Raw genomic sequence first — 18,674 nt, 5'->3', positions numbered from 1 at the left:
TCAGCAGGTTTCCTAAAGATCTACAGAGATGTTATTAAATATTTTCTTTGATGAAAAGAGCCAGCTCTGGATCTTTCACAAATCTATTCAAAGCTACTCACTTGTGAATGGTATGGAATTCTTCTAACCCTTGACTCTTAATTTCACCTTTACTACCATGCCTTGAGTGCCTCTATTGTTCCTAGTCATGAGCTTGAGAGCAAGTCAGACAGTGGTTCGTGGTTAAGTAGATGTTGCATTATGGCTATAAAGACTATATGGGAAAGGGGTGGGCTGGAGAGTAAATGCCGTCTGCATTGCTGATGCATACCAGAGAGAAATATGCATTCTTGGATGGATTTAAATAGAAACCATTTCATTATTACGTCAGTAATAAAACAGGAACAAAGCAATGGAAATATCCTTGGCATCTGGGCATCTGCTACTGTCACATGTATACTAATACAACAATAATTTTTTCTGCATCTCAGTATACAACCATGTAGGTAAACTGTTAAATTATGATGTACACTGCAGTGGGGAATGAATGACCCAGGCACGGCTCTGCAGCAGTCACTGTGCTGACAACTTCATCACAGGTCATTGCTTTTTCCTGCCTTAAGCAAATACTAATGGGAACCAATCGTTGTTTAACAACAGCCCCATATTTGTGGAATTTAAATGAAGTAATCAACCAGAGCAGTATTTTCCCTGCATTATCAATCTCCGTTTCAAATCTTCCAAGTTGGGAGGTTTTAGTTCCCCTTTGCAAGCCATCACAGAGTCAATGTTCTGGAAACAGAGAGAAACTGTGCCTGATCCTGTAGCCTGCAATGGCATGTGGTTGTGATGGCTAAAGCAATAGGTTAGTATATGGACTTCTCAGTCTCAAAGATCCCAGAATTCCATTAAAAAAATCATACTCTTTATGTCTAACACTGACCTCATTGGGGTTGTTGCAACGATGAGATGAGGTAAGCCAATTGACACCACCCTGAACTCCTTGAAGGCTGGGTGGGATCCACATGCAACAAATTCATGCTTTAAACAGGAGGCTGCAAGAAGAGTCATGCACTGATGAGTACTCATTGAGATTAAGACCCTGCATGACCCCTGCATTTTTTTAAGCAAAAAAAAAGTTGTTTTCAAAGAGTGTATTTTTCTAGTCTTTTTCTTCTGGTATGAAATGGGGCCATAGAGTTATGGGGTAGGGCTTGTGCTTCACATAAAGATCTGAAGTTCTTGCTCAATCTCCGTCTGAATATAGACAAAGGCCATGTCTCCTTATTGCTTTCTAATCTGCCTTGAGTCTCAGTGAGAAAGGTGGAATATAAATGACATAAATAAAAATTAAAAAATACAGAGGTGCTTGTAAAGCTCCGAGAGAATACACCAGGTGGGATCCAGACTTAACTTGAAAATTTCTGCCGATTCGTCCTGCTACCATTCCTCATAGTCCTCCATTTGCCAGGAAAGCATTTTGTGGTTATCAGTGGGCTGCACACGGGTTGCCAAAGTTCCTGAACTGACAATAAAATATCACACTACGTGACACTGGGCTGTTAGTTGTAGCCGAATCCACATTACCTCCGCGCGTCCCAGTGTTGCACTAAATGTCCGCGAAACACCCGGAAGTATAGCGTCTTTCAAGCGCGATTTCTGAAATCGTGCTTGAAAGACGCTATACTTCCGGGTGTTTTGCGGACATTTAGCGCAACACCGGGACGCGCGGAGGTAATGTGGATTCGGCCTGTGTCTTGAGCCTCTGGATCTTCGACAATGATGTGTAGTTTGAAAGAAAACGTGGGATTATTTTATACAAGACTATGATTGATATTTGAATATTTGAACAACTTTTGGATACTAGAGATTTGAGTACATATTGGAAAACTTCATATGATCACTATTTATACTTTCATTTTCGAATAAACCATGGGATGGGGAAAAGAAAACATATGTTATTTGATGTTGTCTTGTAATGGTTATGCTTCAAAACCTTCCCCACTTTTTCTGATTGAAAAAAAAACCTCTGTCGGGCCTTTGCTAATGTCCAAAGAAGTCATTAGCAAATGACTTTGCCACAGAAGCTTACTGGTTGTCCTTCGGCCATTCACACACTCTCAGCCTAACCTGCCTAACAAGGTTGTTGTGAGGATGAAGTGGAGGGGAGAACAACATAAACCATTGGGAGTGGGTCTCCAGTGTTTCTAAGTGTTGTACTTCATGTTTCTCTATAGGAATTAATGGCAAAAATTCACACATCCAGGTAAAAGGATATATATTTGAAAACATAACTGGAACTAACCCTGTTCCCGGCCCGTGACTAGAGGCATTAAAAATGTATCAAACCTGTTCTTATTTGCACAGTTCCATTTTGGATTCTGTTTGTCAGTGTTACACTAAAGTGCAATGAAGTGTTAAAAGAATGGGTCAGGTTCCCCTTTGGAATAGTAGGAAATGTGGTATGGTGTACTGCAGCTCAGTATGAAATCCATGGCAATCATAGACCCATTTTCTTTGTGCGAAAGGGCAAGGCTAGATTACATTAAACGGCTGGTGCTACTGTGAAATGTTACTTTTCTACTGGTTTATTGCCTGTATTTTGGCTATTATTTTCTATGCATAGTGGTCTGGCACTGATAATCTGACTGCTCAACAATAATAAAGCATTACAGTTTTCAAGCTCGTTTTTTAATTTTGTTCCGGGTATCAAAGAACTTTTCTGGAACCAAAGAGGGACAACTGGAAGCTGAATTATCTGGGCCACACTGTTATTTTATTTTGTGATGCTTGTGTTTTCTGTTCATGCAGCTTGGTAACTGTGATGTGCCTTTCTTAAGAAATCCTCTCAAGCAGTAATTCTAGGTTTTGGCGTTGACATGACAACCCAAACAGCAAGAAAGAAGGCCAATAATGAAAAGTACAATATGGAATAGCACTCAAGGACACTGCAAAGACTATTAAGTAGGATAAAATATCACAAGTTCTGGCAAAATTAAATGATAAGGACGTACCAGAGATGTTACAACAACAGCAACAAGGGGTGAACAATCTACATTTAACAGCAGGCAAAGTATGAGGTGGTTGAGGTAACTATCCCAGAGGACAAAAGGATTGTGTTACTCTCTGGGCAAATCTCCAGCATGTCGACGTGCCAATAAAATGTTAAGTATTCTAAGCAAAAGAAGCCTTCAGTTGCTGCAAATTCAAGGCAGAGACCCCCAGAAATCTCTATAGTTATTGGATCACTTAGAAAGGATTCATTTTCAGTAAAGGGAAATGATATTATTTATTCTCATTTTAATCTCATACTCTGCTGAAGCCTCAAGGACAGTTACATCATAAACTTAAATGAAAACCTCTCAAACATAAATGCAAAGTCTAATGTTTGAGTTCTGAAAATTCTTATAGGGATGTAAAGAACACTTTCAGCAGGACCCTATTCTTTAAAATGGAGGAACAGAACCTAAGCCACACTACTTTTACATGTGCAAACTGGGGTCCAGCCACAAGAATGAGTAGGGTGGGGTTTGCACATGAGAGGGCTTACACATCCCTGCATCAGGATTAGTTGTTCAAACCGGCCAAACATATTATGTATAATGTTTAAAATAACAACAGAAACTAAACATGATTAAATCCCCAGCTTGATGCTTCTTATCGTAGCCACCAAAAGTTAGTTTTATAACACGTCGGGTGGGGGTGGGGAGGAATTAGGCACTGGTATTTTTTTACAGAAGGAATCTCACATCTTGATGGTCATGGAAGAAAGGCTCCATCTATCTATTTAAGATAAAAGAATTCTATAGTACAGGGTATTCAAAGCAGTTGTCATAAACTGGGATGTTTAATGGATTTTCTGTAAAATCTGCAGGACAATATCTAATTTGCAATCCATTTTAATAACCTCCATGCAGTGTCTGTATTTAGAAAATTTGGTTGTTGGTTTGAATAATGAATTATTCAATTTACACTACTGCTCCATTCATTATTATCAGTTGCTTGCTTCAGATAATGGTTTCAGTTGTTTTAACACTGTGTGTGTGTGTCTGTGACATTCACCATTACACTTTCAGTGGTTTTGTAATTTTGTAAAATTGTACAAAAAATATTAAGTACATTAGTGGGATAAATCTTAAACAGATATTAGCTGAAAAGTTATCATGAAATTCAAAGAGATCCCAGGAATTTATATTTACTTCATTTATCCCAGCAACCTTGAAGCCAGACAAGCTAGTCGGCATCAAAAGAAATATCACTGGGGAGGAAGCAGTGTTTCCTAGAGTATCAGTGCAATCCTAAACAGAGTTACTCTCAGTCTAAGCCCATTGAAATCAATGGGCACTGATTGCAGTGAAAGAGGTTTCCCAGCCTATGGAGTAGGGGTGGTGGTTGGAGAAGAATCTGGACCTCTCCCAACTTCCATCTGCCTTTTGCATCAAACTTGTTGGGCCTTTTGCTAGTGAAAAATGAAGTGGAAAACAAAAAGAATGGGGAAGGTTATGAATGGAGAACGGCTATCTCACCACCAGACAGTACTGCAAGTTGTTACAAAGGCAACAATTATTGCTGTTATTTGTATCATATGGATTTGAATTGGAAACCATTTTATTTATTTATTTATTTATTTATTTATTTATTTATTTATTTATTTATTTATTTATTTATTTATTTATTTATTTATTTATTTATTTATTTACAAGATTTTTACTTCACCTTTCTTCCCTCACAGGTCCACCAAGGTGGCTAATGAACCTAAAGCATACACATTATCATAATTTTAAAAGCCATTAAGATCAACTCATAAATCCATCAGTGAAACAATTTAAAATAAATATAAAACGTAAAAACAACACTTAAAAACACTGGGGAGGAAAGAGGGATCACTGAGGGAATGTCAAGCAAAACAAAAAAGTCTTCACTCTCAGGTGGAACAGAAGGCACCAAAAGGGGACAGGTGAATCTGCTTGGGGGGAGTGTTCCAGAGTTTTGGAGCTGACCAACCTATCTGAAAAGGACAGTTAGATGGGTAGTTGTGTTGGTTTACAGTGGAACAGAAGGGTTTAAGTCCAGTGGCACCTTAGAGATTAACAAGATTTTCAGAATGTAAGCTTTTGAGAGTCAGAACTCCCTTCAAGTGTCTGAAGACGGGAGCTATATGACTCTTAAAAGCTTTCATTCTGAGTATCTTGTTGGTCTGAAAGGTGTCACTGGATTCAAATCCTACTGTCCTACTGCAGACCAACATAGCTACCTACCTAATATCCTCAAAGGCACCACATTCAGCCACATGGAGGAGAAATCTATTGGTATCTGAAGAAGTGTGCTCTGCCTCTTGAAAGCTTACAATTTTACATATATAAATTTCTATCAATATATGTAATTCTCAACATGACTGCATTTGTGGATATTTAAATCTGGAGCCATGTACAGACAAGGCAGAACTTTCTACAAACCTGAAAAGCCCCAAATTTGCAGAAAAATCTGAAATCTTTTTTTTTAAAGTACACCATTCAACCTGTGCCTCTCTCACTTATGGCCACTGTTAGGCAACAACAGCAGTATTGCCAGCTTTCCATCCTTGATTTCTGTTAGTAACAAGCAGAAGAAGGGGGGCAGGGCCCTTTGCAGGGCTATTTGGCTGTTGAAGGGAGAGTAAGACTCATCAGGGCCGGGCCGGGCCAGGCAGCAATCACCAGGCAGCTTACTACTACCTGACTTGCACGCCTCACCCAGGCCCATCTGCTTGCCACTTTTCGACAGCAACCACCTCACAAAAGCCAGTGCGTGTAGTGACTAGAGTTTCAGACTAGAGTCTGGGAGAGGCAGGCTTGAACCCCCACTCTGCCATGAATGCTCACTGGGTAACCTTGGGCCAGTTACACACACTCAGCTTCACCTACCTCACAGAGTTGTTGTGAGGATAAAATGGAGGCGAGGAGAACAATGGATATTGCTTTTGGTCCCCCTTGGGGAGAAAGATGAGTTATAAATGAAGTAAATAAAGAATAAATATAGCTGAAGATAGAGTGCAGATAAAAGACAGGTTACTTGGCGAGTGGGAAGGAGAGAAGGAACCAAGAACAGGTGAGGATATGGAAGTTGCCAGAAGCAGAAAAGAAGAAATGATGAGAGGAGAGGGATGCAGGAGAAAATGAGGTGCCTCCTAAAGTCCTTGTGGGTTCCTCATTGCACAACTGGCCCCAGCCTGGCAGTCAGCTCCCCATAACTGGGCCCAGTGCAGCCCAGCAACTGAAACCATGCAGAATTTTTGCAGGGAAAAACTGCCAGGAGGGGGAGCAAAGGTGAAGGTGGGTGGGTGGGCGGGCAGGTAAAGGTAGGTTGCTTGGTGGGTGGGAAGAGAAAAGGAAACAGGAAAAGGGGAGAAGCTATGGGGGTTTTCAGGAGAAATAGGGAGAGGGAAATGAGATGCTCCCTACAAGTACTTGCAGGTCCCCCCCCCTTGTGCCCCCCAAAAGTCTACAAATAAGAGCAACACAGGATGAGGGTCTTCAGAAATCAGTTTGATAACTTTCTCTCTACTTTATTTTTGGGGAATAAAAATCACAATGCATGCAATGTTACCTAACTGTAGTAGTAAATCCCCGGTTTACAAATTGGGATATTTCCCTTATTTTAAAAACTAGATCTTCTAAAAGAAGTTTCAAAAAATCAAGATAAAAGACCAAGTTATACAACTTACTTTCAAGCTTAACAGGTCATGTTGGTCATTCAGAATACGCACCTATCATCTTTCCCAAATGAAAATTCTAAGAAGAGAACAGGAAATTAAAGGAGTGAACTTTGACATTCGATCCCCAGGTCACAGCCAAGACCTTTTTGCCTAGTTAGGTTTAACGTATTTATCAAAACAGTCTGTGTATTATGAGGCCCTGTGAAATCAGTATTGACCAAAAGGTATACGTCATGTGGCTTTAATATAACTTGACAGCCACATGGACAGCCATCCCCATGACAAATGCCTACCATCACATTTCAAAGAACTAGGTTTATAACTATTCAGAAGTGGAAACATTGCATTTTAGACAGTAAAAGCTCCACAGAGGTTTCCATAGGAAAATGTTTTATGTTTCATAAAAACCATCTTCATGACTGGAGTTAATTGTTTTGCAACTCAACATTATGTCCTTTAAGTGATTTGCTTTCATTACAATGAGGTAGGAAACATATTAGGCATAAATGTTTACTGTCTGGGAGAACCTGTGTGACAATAAGATAAATGCAATAAGATAAATCTCACACTGTGTAATCCGCCTTGAGTCTGTGAGAATGGCGACTAAATATATGACATAACTAATTAATTAATTAATTAAAATAAATAAAATACACTATAAAGCATTGGACTCCTATGTTATTTACCAAAAAAAGTCTGTTTAAAACCAACGTGTGCTCCAAAATACGACCCTCTAATTTGATTTGAAATCAGTTTTCAAAGTTCAAAAAAAAGGAATAATCTTTCTTTGAGAAGAGCAGAGTTCCAATTCTGGATCTAAACGCCTTCTGATAACACAGCCCTCATGTTTCTGTTTTGACAAAGCACAATTATTCTGCTTGTTTGTCTTTTGCTTTGACATGCACTCCCTTACAGCAGGCTTTTCAAGGAACAGCAAGTTTAGAGCTACCTCCCCCTCCCCACTGGAGTCAATGAATAAGCCCATATTTAGAGGGCATCTATATGTGCATTACAACCAGCCACTACAGGGCTTTGGTTACGCAAGAAAAGTAGTTTCAGGATGGTAATTCTGTGGGTGTCAGAAATATTGTGGTCATATTGAAGTCTAAGATGAGTTTCATTTCTCAATTAGCAAATGGTTGAAATGGACACCAGCATTTTTCAACACACACACTCACTCACTCCAAATCCCTTAGTAAAAGAAGTCTGACAACTACTGAAGCTGAAAACATACATGAGAGAGAATGAAGGGGCAATAACAAGACAGCATGCATACATTTTTGTATCCAGAAATTAAACCAATGAGAATGTGAAGTCTTTGGCCAAGTGTACTTTGAGCAAGCTTGTTGGTCCTAAACCAGAGGCTTTTGTTCTCAAGGCCACTGGCTCTTTTTTGTTTTCTCATACATTTGAACAGGCTTTCAGTTCAAAGTATGTTTCTAAATGGACTTAGGGGACTCTTTATATCATTAATTTCAGAACTGTTCTGTAATTCAGAGCATGTGTATTTGGGATTTTTCCATGCTTCTGAAGACAGTAGTCTTATATATTCCTCATGAATAATAAGAGTTTTGAAGTACTCTCTCCAATTAAATGTTATATAAATATTAAAGCAGAACAAAATAGTACTGTTAAAGAGTATCCTACACTTACCTACTAAAGGGATGCCAGAGAAGAAGCACCTTAAATTAGCTTAGCCATTCTGGGAGCTGATTGGGCCAATCAGGGTCAGTGCCAGCACACGGCAAGGTGGGGCAGCTGCCAGGGCCAATGGCTTCTGGGGGGACCCACTGCTGCTGGATCCCCTGTAGGCCTGTACTCACACCCTTTCACTGCCTGCTTGTGAGTGCTTTGTCACCTCTGCTCTCAGCTTCATATGCTGTCTAGTGCTGGAGAAGTGCACATAGGTTTGTGCACAAAGCATCAGCATTTCTGGTGGCTGTGGCAGCAGCACACCTACCTGCACCCACTACAGAGCATCACTGGGGAAAGGCTGTGCAGGAGGTGTGGGCAGCTGTGACTGCAGGGGTGGGAGAGCTTGTAAAAGGGCAGAGGAAGGATGCACAGGCAGATGGGGGCACATGGGAAGAAGAGCAAGAAGGGGAACCTAGTAGTGGGCATAGCAGGCTCCCTAAAACCTGGGACTGGCCCTGCAGCCAGTGTTCCATTGGCTATTGGGACATTGGCTCATTCAGCTCCCAGAAGGGCTAAGTTAATTTAAGGAATGCCTTTAGGATCAGCTTATGATTGACTGTCCTATTGTGAAAACACATCCTTTAAAGGTACAATCTGCTAATTATAGGTACAACACATTTTCCAGCTTTGGTTCCTTATAACACTGAAAAGTCTAGCCTGCAGAGTTTAGCATTTTAAAAACACAGGTGGGCAATTAAGCTAAATGAAAGGCAATTGATTGGTGAGAGATTCATTTGTTTTTGATAAACATCTCAAACACAAGGTAAAGGGATCGTTGGTAATTACTTTGAAATCCTCACGTCCTAGGATTGTCACACTATGTACAAACAAAAGATAAGTGAATACAAAATATTTCACCCTGGTTTTATGGAAACACAAGAATCAGATTGAATTTATTGGTACCAGGACTAGATTTTTTACAAGTTCTGACACAGCAAAACAGTAAGAACTCTCATAGACAATTTTTCCTGGGCTGTTTCAAGCAAGGCAGAGGAACTTACATTTCCAAAGTGAAATGGTATGTTTATGGGGGGGGAGGAAGAGTTAACTCCCCCACCCCATATTCAGCACTCAGCCCGAATCCAGATGCTCCCCCTTTTGAACATCTGGAGTTCCAATAATAAATTTTGGCATCATATGGAGTTTTGCCTGCAGATACAGCAAAGATACCAGATCTCATAACCCGACAAAGGCCGTCGTCACACGGACCCTTATTTCGTCAGTGTTGCACTAGAAATCGTTTCTTCTGTTATTGTTATTAGAACGGATTCTCTCATCTTTTGATGACTGCTTGCGCTTCCAGTCAGTCACATTAAAAGGGAAAAGCGCAATTTGATGGTCAGTCAAAGTGCCTCTGGAAACGGGGCCCAAAATCCCGCCCTTTAAAAAAAAAAATTTGCTATAGCGCTATAAGGCTGACGTTTTTTTTTTTTTTTTTAATTACTTTGAGTCTTAATTGCGGGTCGCGCTGGGGCTTGTGGGAGTGTAGGGCAGGAGAATCAGTGTTAGGTGAGACAGATGATTGGGGAGAGTGAGCGTTTTGGTGCTGCAAAGTGTTCATAGTTGATCCAGGGCATTCACATGGAAGTGGATAAAGACGACATAAAGAGTCACAAAGCATGAATTGGGGAGAATGGCGAAATCGCAAGAGAACCAGAATAAGGTGAGCATTCAGCGGGAGATGGTGCTAAATTTATGGCTGTGTGACGACGGCCAAAGTTTTTGTTGGGAAGACTGTTTAAATGTGGGATCTTAAAATAGTTCTTTCCTAGTTCACATGTGAACCCTAGTTCACATTTCATGTAACCATCATTTCTACAGAAACTACAGTGTAATGAGTAATCATCAGTAGACATAATATGCTCATCCTAAGGGGCATTTAGAAAATGATGTCCCACACACTGCTTCCTATGACAACTCCTAGTCTCTTTCATAAGCAACAAAAATGCTTGATGAAGATGAAGTCTGCTGCTGAAAAGGCACACAATTCTTTACCAAATATTAATATTCATCACTTTGAAAGTATCGTGTTCTTCAACCTCTGCAAAAAGCAAGACACCAACCAAAATTGACAGAGCTGCTACAGGCAGACATATAAACATCTTCTAAAGATACTTGTATAAGTTTGCTTCTGAATTCCCTTCCCATTCTGCACATTTTGGACAATTAAATATTAGTAATGAATTAGCATAGACTCTGGAACCACCTCAGCATCTTCTTTTTTCTAGATCTAATTGAAGCATTGTTTAACATCCTGTCCAAACGGATTTTTCCTTTTGCACTGCAGTTTTACACCACAGATTTTTTGACAAGAAAACAAATCACACATTAGTATTTGTTTTACTATTTTAATCTTCAATGCCTTTCCTTAGTCAAAGTTTCTCTAAAGACCATTTAACTCTCTTGTTGAGAAATTGAGGAGGGCAACAAGATTAGAGCCGTCTTTCAGTATCCATTAAGGCTTCCATCCTTTGTTTGATATAAACCTGTCGATCATGTCCAAAGATCTTTCTGGCTGGTCGTAGGGCAGGATGTGTCCTCCACCTCGAACAATGACCTGTAGAATTGTAAATAAAATGTAAAAAATAATAAAAACTAAGCCCAAGAAGAAGAATCACTGCTATCTATCCACAAAAAAATTACATCCAGGATTTTGTAGCTGCATTTATCCTGCAGAATAATATACACAGATGAAAGTTTACTGCTGCTGCTACTGCTGCTGTTGCTATCAGGTGCAAATGCTGTAAGCAAGCTTTTCATTGCATTAATGTAAATGAAATTACACAATGAGGAGAAACAAATGAGTAATAAATAAAATAGTTTCCACATGTATGCACACATGGTCTGCCAAATGCCAGTTACAATTCAGAGTTCCATGTACAACCCATGCTCTGTGTTTCCTATCCCTCATGTCCACAGCTAACAATGCAGAAGCTTTGTTTACCTACATACGGTTTTTCTACTGAACTGCTTCAAGTGTTTGCTGTTTGTATGAGGCCAAGTCTCAATTTATGTTTTGAAGCTCCCTACATTTGCACAAGTCCAAACTATACATGCATCACTTATAGCAGTATAATGGATCTATACACATCTTCAAAAAAGAGAAAGGATGGGAGATACCACATCAGAGATTCTTCAGAGGATTTTCAATTACATCTGCATACCTTTGTAATTATTGGCTGAATATGCATATAAGTACTCTGGTCCAAAAACTGAAGTAGGCAACAGGCCTGTGAATGTATTTGGAGGTCAAAGGAAGGCAGTAAACAAAGTAAGCAGTCATAGAAAGGGAAAAATAAGACAATGTTTTCCTGTAATGTGTGTGTGTGTGTGTGTGTTGTATTCACACAATCTGTCCAAACAGGGTGCTCTCAGAGTACTCTTAAAAATGTGAAGTGGCCCTCAAAGAATTTGAAATGTCCACATCCAGGTGTGTCTCACCAGCTGATTACAGTTCAGGTATCAATTTGGACTGGAGTGATATAAGCCTGTAGGTATAACATGGTGGAGCAAGATTTACAAGACTGGTTCATATTCCAGTTTATCATTCCAACTCAGATTGGAGTAACAGTTATATGCCTCAGAAAGGTTGCAAGTGTCTTCTCCAGACCTTAGTGATAAGGTGTCTACTAATCATATCAAGTATGTGGTATTCATTTCAGACAGAAGTATGACTGTGAGAAACCTAGCTGAGTCAAACAGCAGAATGGGACAACAGAATCCTGAGTCGGTAGTGTTGACTGCAGGTTGGGACCACCATTTTTAATGCACGTCCAAGTAAAAGTCTTTGTCGAAAAAATGACAGCTGTGCTAGTTATTTATTTGTAGGAAGGGTTTTTTCCTGCTTTTTTAAAAGTAGGGAAATATTCAACAATCTTTCTTGCACCTACAGTCTGAAACGGCACAATCCTTTCTACACCACATCAGGACTCTGTGCCATTTCCTTACTGCCTCACTCCATTGCATATGTAACAAGCCAAATTCACATTAAAAGGTGAGATTTAGTAATGCAATATAATTTTTTCAAAAGCCTTGTAAATTCATGCTGCTTTTCTAATTATTTGGCATTTTTATTCTCAGATTTGGTCCTTCTGGAGTTCATCTGAATTGATTAGATATTCCGTCGTCACTATATGCTACAAGTAAACAACAATTGGACAATATCTTCATGTTACTCCAGAGAGGATCCTTGCTGGCGCCAACAATCAGTCTGGAGCCTTGAAGGAGAAAAAAGAGTCAGACTTCCGTCTTGGCAGTTCTCTGGTGCAGTGACTTCTGTGGAAGCAACAGAGCTAGCTGAAGGACACTGATGTGATATTTTTATTTTATAATACAGCCTTTAGGTTTAAAAAGAGTTTGGCACCAAAATTCCTTATTAAATGTGAACAAAAGTTTTAAAAAAAAAAAGATCACAGTGTCATTTCCTCACTAGCATTATGACAGAAAGAGGGGGGGTTGGTGTGTGTGTTAAATCGCTACTATATAAATCTTCCAGGAGTTTAGCCATTTGTATCACAGATCTCTACTTCAATATGATGAGTACTGAAGCCAGAAGACGATGAGCAACGTTCATGTGATCCAGATACCATTTATAGGGAGCACTCCCTGAATTCAGAGCCTCCTGAGCAGAACCGAGAAGGCTTACTTGCAGAGGGCAGTCGGACTCTTTTATAAACATACAACTTCATAACACACAATACAAAAACACATAGCAACCAGGAGCTTTCACAACTTGCACTTAACATGCACCCACAACTTGGGCTGCATAGACTTCCTCTAAAAGGCACATTAATCTGGAGTGCCTATATAGTTTATGAGGAGGACACTGCCCAACAGCACATTAATGGAATAGGAGGGGGACTTCTCCAGAATGTCTCCCTGAAGAGGGGTGGGGGGAAAGAGAGCTGCCTCTAGATCCCTGTTCTACCAAGAGGGGGTATGTTAAAATTACCTTCAACATACATTCATAGATATCAAAATAGGGGCTTGTGTGACTTGATTACATAAGTAACTTCCCCGACTGCCCCTCCCACAGTTTCCTCTCAGATAACACAATTAACATGTTTGTCAGATTCGGAAAAATACTGATGGCACAGGGATATAAAGCCATGGTACAGCATCCTGGCTTCAGCCAGAAAAGCACATCCTTTCTAGGGGTGAGAAAGAGTTCAGGTTTCATGCACAATCCACTGCTGGTCTTTCCCCTCGCAGGAACCAGATGTGGTAATTTATTTGGGACACATACTCTATCCTGATGTTAACTGGCTTTAAACCACAGACCCTGCACTCATTTTACTTTGGCTTTGGGATCAGTTTGAAACACAAACGCTGGCTACGCTTTACGTCCTTCCAGACACTGCTCCTCTTTCTTCCAATCATTGCCCTGACTAGACACTGCTGAACTCTCCACAGAGGCTGTTCCAGGCTTGAGCCCTAATTTCAGAAACTGAAAAAAATTACCAAAAGGGTTGTTTAGGTCAAAGCAGTAAACAGCTGCTTTTCTCCTTCTTTCCATCCTGCTTCAAAGACACACGCATAGTATTGAGGGGAAATTAGCCAGCCGAGTTCACAGGGCTCTGTTCCAAATGGCATTCATGCAGGACAGAAAATGAACACTAGAATGCAAAGCCTTTGCTTATATTTACTGTGACCCAAACTTCCTCTTTGACCTCCACATTTGAAAGTAAAGGAGGGCAATGGCTGTAGGATGTCACAGTGCTGCCTAATCACGGATCTTCAAAAGACCTAAGAAGAGGCTAAATTCTAGTATGTTAAAAACATGTATCTGCTGGTCAGATGCTTTAAACATATCATGAATGTAAGAAGGCTTTGTTTATGCATATACACAGAAGAGGTCTGATGTCATGGTCCTTTCAAGGAAGAAAAAGAAGAGATTACCTAAATCAAGAATGACCTCACATATAACACCCAACAAATGTGCAACTGGCCTGTAAGAACCAGAAGCCTAACTGCTGAATGACTGGCTGCAATGTTGTCGCATCCTCCCAAACTTTCCATGCGGTCAGAGTTAAGATGTCAGCCACAGGATACAGACAAACTGGGCAGAAACCAATTTCCTATTGGGTTGAGGGGAGGAGTATATTATTTGCTACTTAGAAAAAGGGCAGGAGAGGTAGGGAAACTTTGGAAGTTGTAGTCCTGGAAGCTAGAGCAAAAAAAGAGCAAGATTAGAGGGCTAGACTATAACTCACCCTTCTCAGTTATGAAGGGTGCTAAGTGAACTGTACACCTGTTACTTTCTCTCATCTCAACTCCCAATTTGTGAAGGTAAAATGGAGAACAGGGGAACCATGAATACCCTCCTGAGCACCTTGGAGAATAAAAAAAAAGTGTGACACAAGGAGAAGGTATATTTCTCATTTTAAACAGACCGGCCAAATATTCTAAGTCAGCAGGGATTTCAAAAAGCAACACTGCTTTAATAAGTGGTGGGACATGATTTCATATTCACACTTGCAAGAATAGCTGCTGGTGTTCTAACTTTAAATATATACTGATGAGGTCTGAACTGGCATAAACTCACACACACACACACACAATGAGAGAGATCTTAGGGCTGCAGTGGATAGCTTGATGAAAATGTCAATGTGCAACAGCAGTGAAAAAGACAAACTCCATGCTAGGGATTATTAGGAAAGGGCTTGAAAACAAAATGTTCACTGTTGTAATGAGCCCTTGTGTGTGGCCTTATCTTGAGTACCATTGAGAGTTCTGATTATTGTATCTCAAAAAAGATATTGCAGAGCTGGAAAAACTGCAGAAGAGGACAACCAAGATGGGCTTGAGTGCCTCTTCTACAAGGAAAGGCTAAAGATTCAGTTTTCATCTGACAAAGAGAACTGTGGTTCTCGAAAGCTTACTGTAATGTATTGGTCGAACTGTAGCTGATAGAGAACTCAAGGCTTTGCTATCAGTGGCCACTAAGTACGGGTGGCAGCAAATCAGGAGAGCCAGATAAAGACCAATCACTGAGCTGTAAATAAGTTACAATGTATGTGAGTTATGCAAACGAGGGTATTCTAAAGTACGTGTTCTCATTGGCTATAACTCTTTGGGAGGGAAAACTGGTATATATATATATATTGAGGGTTTCTGTCAGTTGTTGTTGTTGTGTGTGGTTATACTGAATAAAGAGCTGTTGGTTTACTTCAAGTCTGAACCCACTATTTAATACTGGCGACGAGGATGGGATCTCTGATTGGGTATGCAGCCCCAATACCAGAGCGATATCACTAACAAGGTGCTTGGGTAGGCAGCCCCAAGACCTAAGCTGAAATCTTAAGCGTGAGGAATTGTCACCTCCACCATCCGACATACGCTCGCGTCGTCCAGAAGGCAGACATGGCCGCTAAGGGTCACTTCGAACCGTTTGACTCAACAGCCGAGGACTGGGAATCCTACATTACCCGCTTCGACTTCTACCTTGAGGCGAACAAGATTGAAGACACAGATCTCGCGAGAGCAACGTTCTTCAGCGTGTGTGGGCGTTCCACGTTTGATATAGCACGGGCACTAGTGGCGCCAGCCCAGCTTCAAACTACACCGTTCGACACAATAAAGAACAGACTCAAAGAACACTTCTCACCACAGCCATCAGAAATAGCCAGCAGACACGCGTTCTACAACCGCAACCAAGCCCAAGGGGAATCCATAGCGGCATTCGTCACAGCCCTCCGGCAGGCAGCCCGGCAATGCAATTTCCCTGACCTAGAGATGGCACTTCGGGACAGGTTGGTGTGTGGGCTGCGAAATGAAAAACTACAAAGACGACTCTTTGCGAAGAAAGAGCTGACTTTCAAAACAGCGCATGAGGAGGCACTCGCTGCTGAAGCAGCAGAACAGTCTGCAAAAGAGGTCCGGCAGTCGCACACTTCCCCATCATCCCACAGGGCCGAACAGGTACATCAGGGGTGTGTAGAGGACCTGTCATCATCAGAGGATGACGAAGAAGAGGTCCTGAGAACTAAGTTCCACGGCAAGCAACCGGGGGGGGCCACAACATTTCAGGGCACCCCTTGCGCAAGCTGTGGAGGACCTCACTGGAGGAAGTCCTGCCGGTTCCGGGAAGCACAATGCCGGAACTGCGGGAAGATGGGACACATCGCTCGAGCCTGTCGCTCTGCAAAGAACCAAGTCGGATCGCCCAAGTCCAGCCACAAGTCAGCACTGGGCTACAACAAGGCACCCAACCGCAAGAGCGACTGCCATACAGTCACTATACGCCACGCTAATGTAGCCCAGACTAGTGAGTCATCAGTGCAAGCATTACGACCTCCAAGCAGCAACAAAATAAAAGTAACCGTGAAAATCCAAAACATGCCATGTGAAATGGAAGTCGACTCAGGGTCCGCGTTATCCATCATCTCGTCACACACCCTCAAGCTGATACGCAGAGGGTCATCCACACCTCATCTTGAATCAGTAAACATGGTGCTGAAAGACTTCCAAGGCCGCCGCGTGCCGATCATGGGCATCGGCACATTCCAAGTAAAGTACAAGGACTTTATTGGCCCACTACGATTAGTGGTAGTTCAAGGCCGCCAACCTAGCTTACTTGGCCTCGACTGGTTCCGCCCTCTCGGCATCCAAATCGCAGGCGTGCAGCGGCTGCATCGTGATGAGGTAGCATCAGTATGCAGAGAGTTCTCAGCAGTCTTCGACGGGGCCCTTGGTAATTACACAGGACCGCCTGTCTCGTTTGACTTAGACCCAGCCGTGGCCCCCATCTGCCTGAAGCCTCGCAGGGTTCCATTTGCGCTCAAGCCAAAGATAGATGAGGAACTGGATCGTCTGATCGAACAGGGGATCCTGGAGCCAGTTTCTCACGCTAAATGGGAAACTCCCATAGTAACCCCACTGAAACCCAATGGAGCGGTCCGAATTTGCGCAGATTATAAATGCACAATCAACAAAGCACTACAGCAACATGCCTACCCAGTACCAGTCGTGAGCCATCTCCTGGCATCGCTTCAAGGGGGAAAGATTTTTGCCAAGCTTGATCTGGCACAGGCTTACCAACAACTACCTGTGGACGAGGCGACGGCAGAAGCCCAAACGATCGTGACACACCGAGGGGCGTTCAAGGTTAAGAGACTACAATTCGGCGTCAACGTCGCCCCAGGAATTTTCCAAGGCATCATGGAAGGACTTCTACACGGAATTCCAGGCGTCATTCCGTACTTTGATGACGTCCTAATCGCGGGGGAGTCAGAAAGCGCACTTGCAGAGAGGCTTCGCTGTGTCCTTCGCAAACTACAAGACGCCGGCTTAAAGGTAAAGAGAGAGAAATGCCAATTCACTGCTGAGAGTGTGGAATTCTTGGGATTCCTCATTGACGCAGCCGGTATTCATCCCACATCAGCAAAGGTACGGGCCATTAAAAGTGCACCTCCTCCAGGATCAAAGAAGGAACTACAATCCTTCCTGGGCCTATTAAACTTCTACCACGCATTCTTGCCACATAAGGCCTCAATTGCAGAACCCCTGCACCGCCTTCTAGATTCCTCCGCCCCCTGGGGGTGGGGCAGAAGAGAAGCCGCGGCGTTTGAAGCAGTAAAAAAACTACTATCGTCAGAGAGCGTGCTGACACACTTTGATGAGAAAAAACCACTCGTACTCGCCTGCGACGCCTCCCCATATGGTATCGGAGCCGTCTTAAGCCACAGAATGCATACCGGGCGTGAAGCACCCATCGCCTGCTTTTCAAGAACCTTGTCGGCCGCGGAACGAAACTATGCCCAAATAGACAAGGAAGCTCTGGCTATCGTAGCTGGGGTGAAAAAATTCCATGATTACCTCTACGGCCGGAAGTTCCTCATCGCAACCGACCACAAACCACTCCTGGGACTACTCTCTCCAGACAAGCAAACGCCTCAAATCCTTTCGCCCAGAATGCTGTGGTGGACGGTGTTCATGTCTGCCTACTCCTACGACTTACAGCACCGCCCCGGCAAAGCAATGGGACATGCCGACGCCCTGAGCCGCCTGCCACTTGCTGACCAGGGGACCGACCCATCTCCAGCTCATCACATCATGCTGCTGGAAGACTTGCCGAGTCCACCACTTAGAGCCTCCGACGTGGCGTCACACACTGCTAAAGATCGCACCCTCAGCCGTGTTCTCAACTGGGTGTGGAGGGGGTGGCCATCAGGCCAGCTGGCCGAAGAGTTTCGGCCGTTCCTCATTAGGCAGCACGAACTCTCAGTGCACAAGGGCTGTCTGCTATGGGGAAATAGAGTTGTAATTCCCAGCAAACTGAGACAACAAGTGCTGGAGGCACTACACA

The 18,674-nt window shown here is 42.3% G+C and overlaps 1 protein-coding gene across 3 annotated transcripts in view; it reads right to left on the bottom strand.

Annotated features, from left to right (window-relative positions):
* Positions 1 to 10,702: 10,702 nt before the first annotated feature.
* Positions 10,703 to 18,674, bottom strand: part of CPVL (carboxypeptidase vitellogenic like) — an 83,091-nt gene continuing 75,119 nt past the window's right edge. For all 3 annotated transcript variants that reach the window (XM_054991429.1, XM_054991427.1, XM_054991430.1), the window contains one exon: positions 10,703 to 10,925. In XM_054991429.1, coding sequence (XP_054847404.1) covers positions 10,824 to 10,925 — 102 coding nt within the window. In that variant the 3' untranslated portion in view covers positions 10,703 to 10,823. The remainder of the gene's footprint in view (positions 10,926 to 18,674) is intronic.

This window comes from Eublepharis macularius, chromosome 11 (genome assembly GCF_028583425.1).
Source record: "Eublepharis macularius isolate TG4126 chromosome 11, MPM_Emac_v1.0, whole genome shotgun sequence".
In the NCBI taxonomy this organism is placed as follows: domain Eukaryota; kingdom Metazoa; phylum Chordata; class Lepidosauria; order Squamata; family Eublepharidae; genus Eublepharis; species Eublepharis macularius.
The sequence above is the reverse complement of the archived record's forward strand: the minus strand, read 5'-3'. Positions and strand labels throughout refer to the sequence as shown.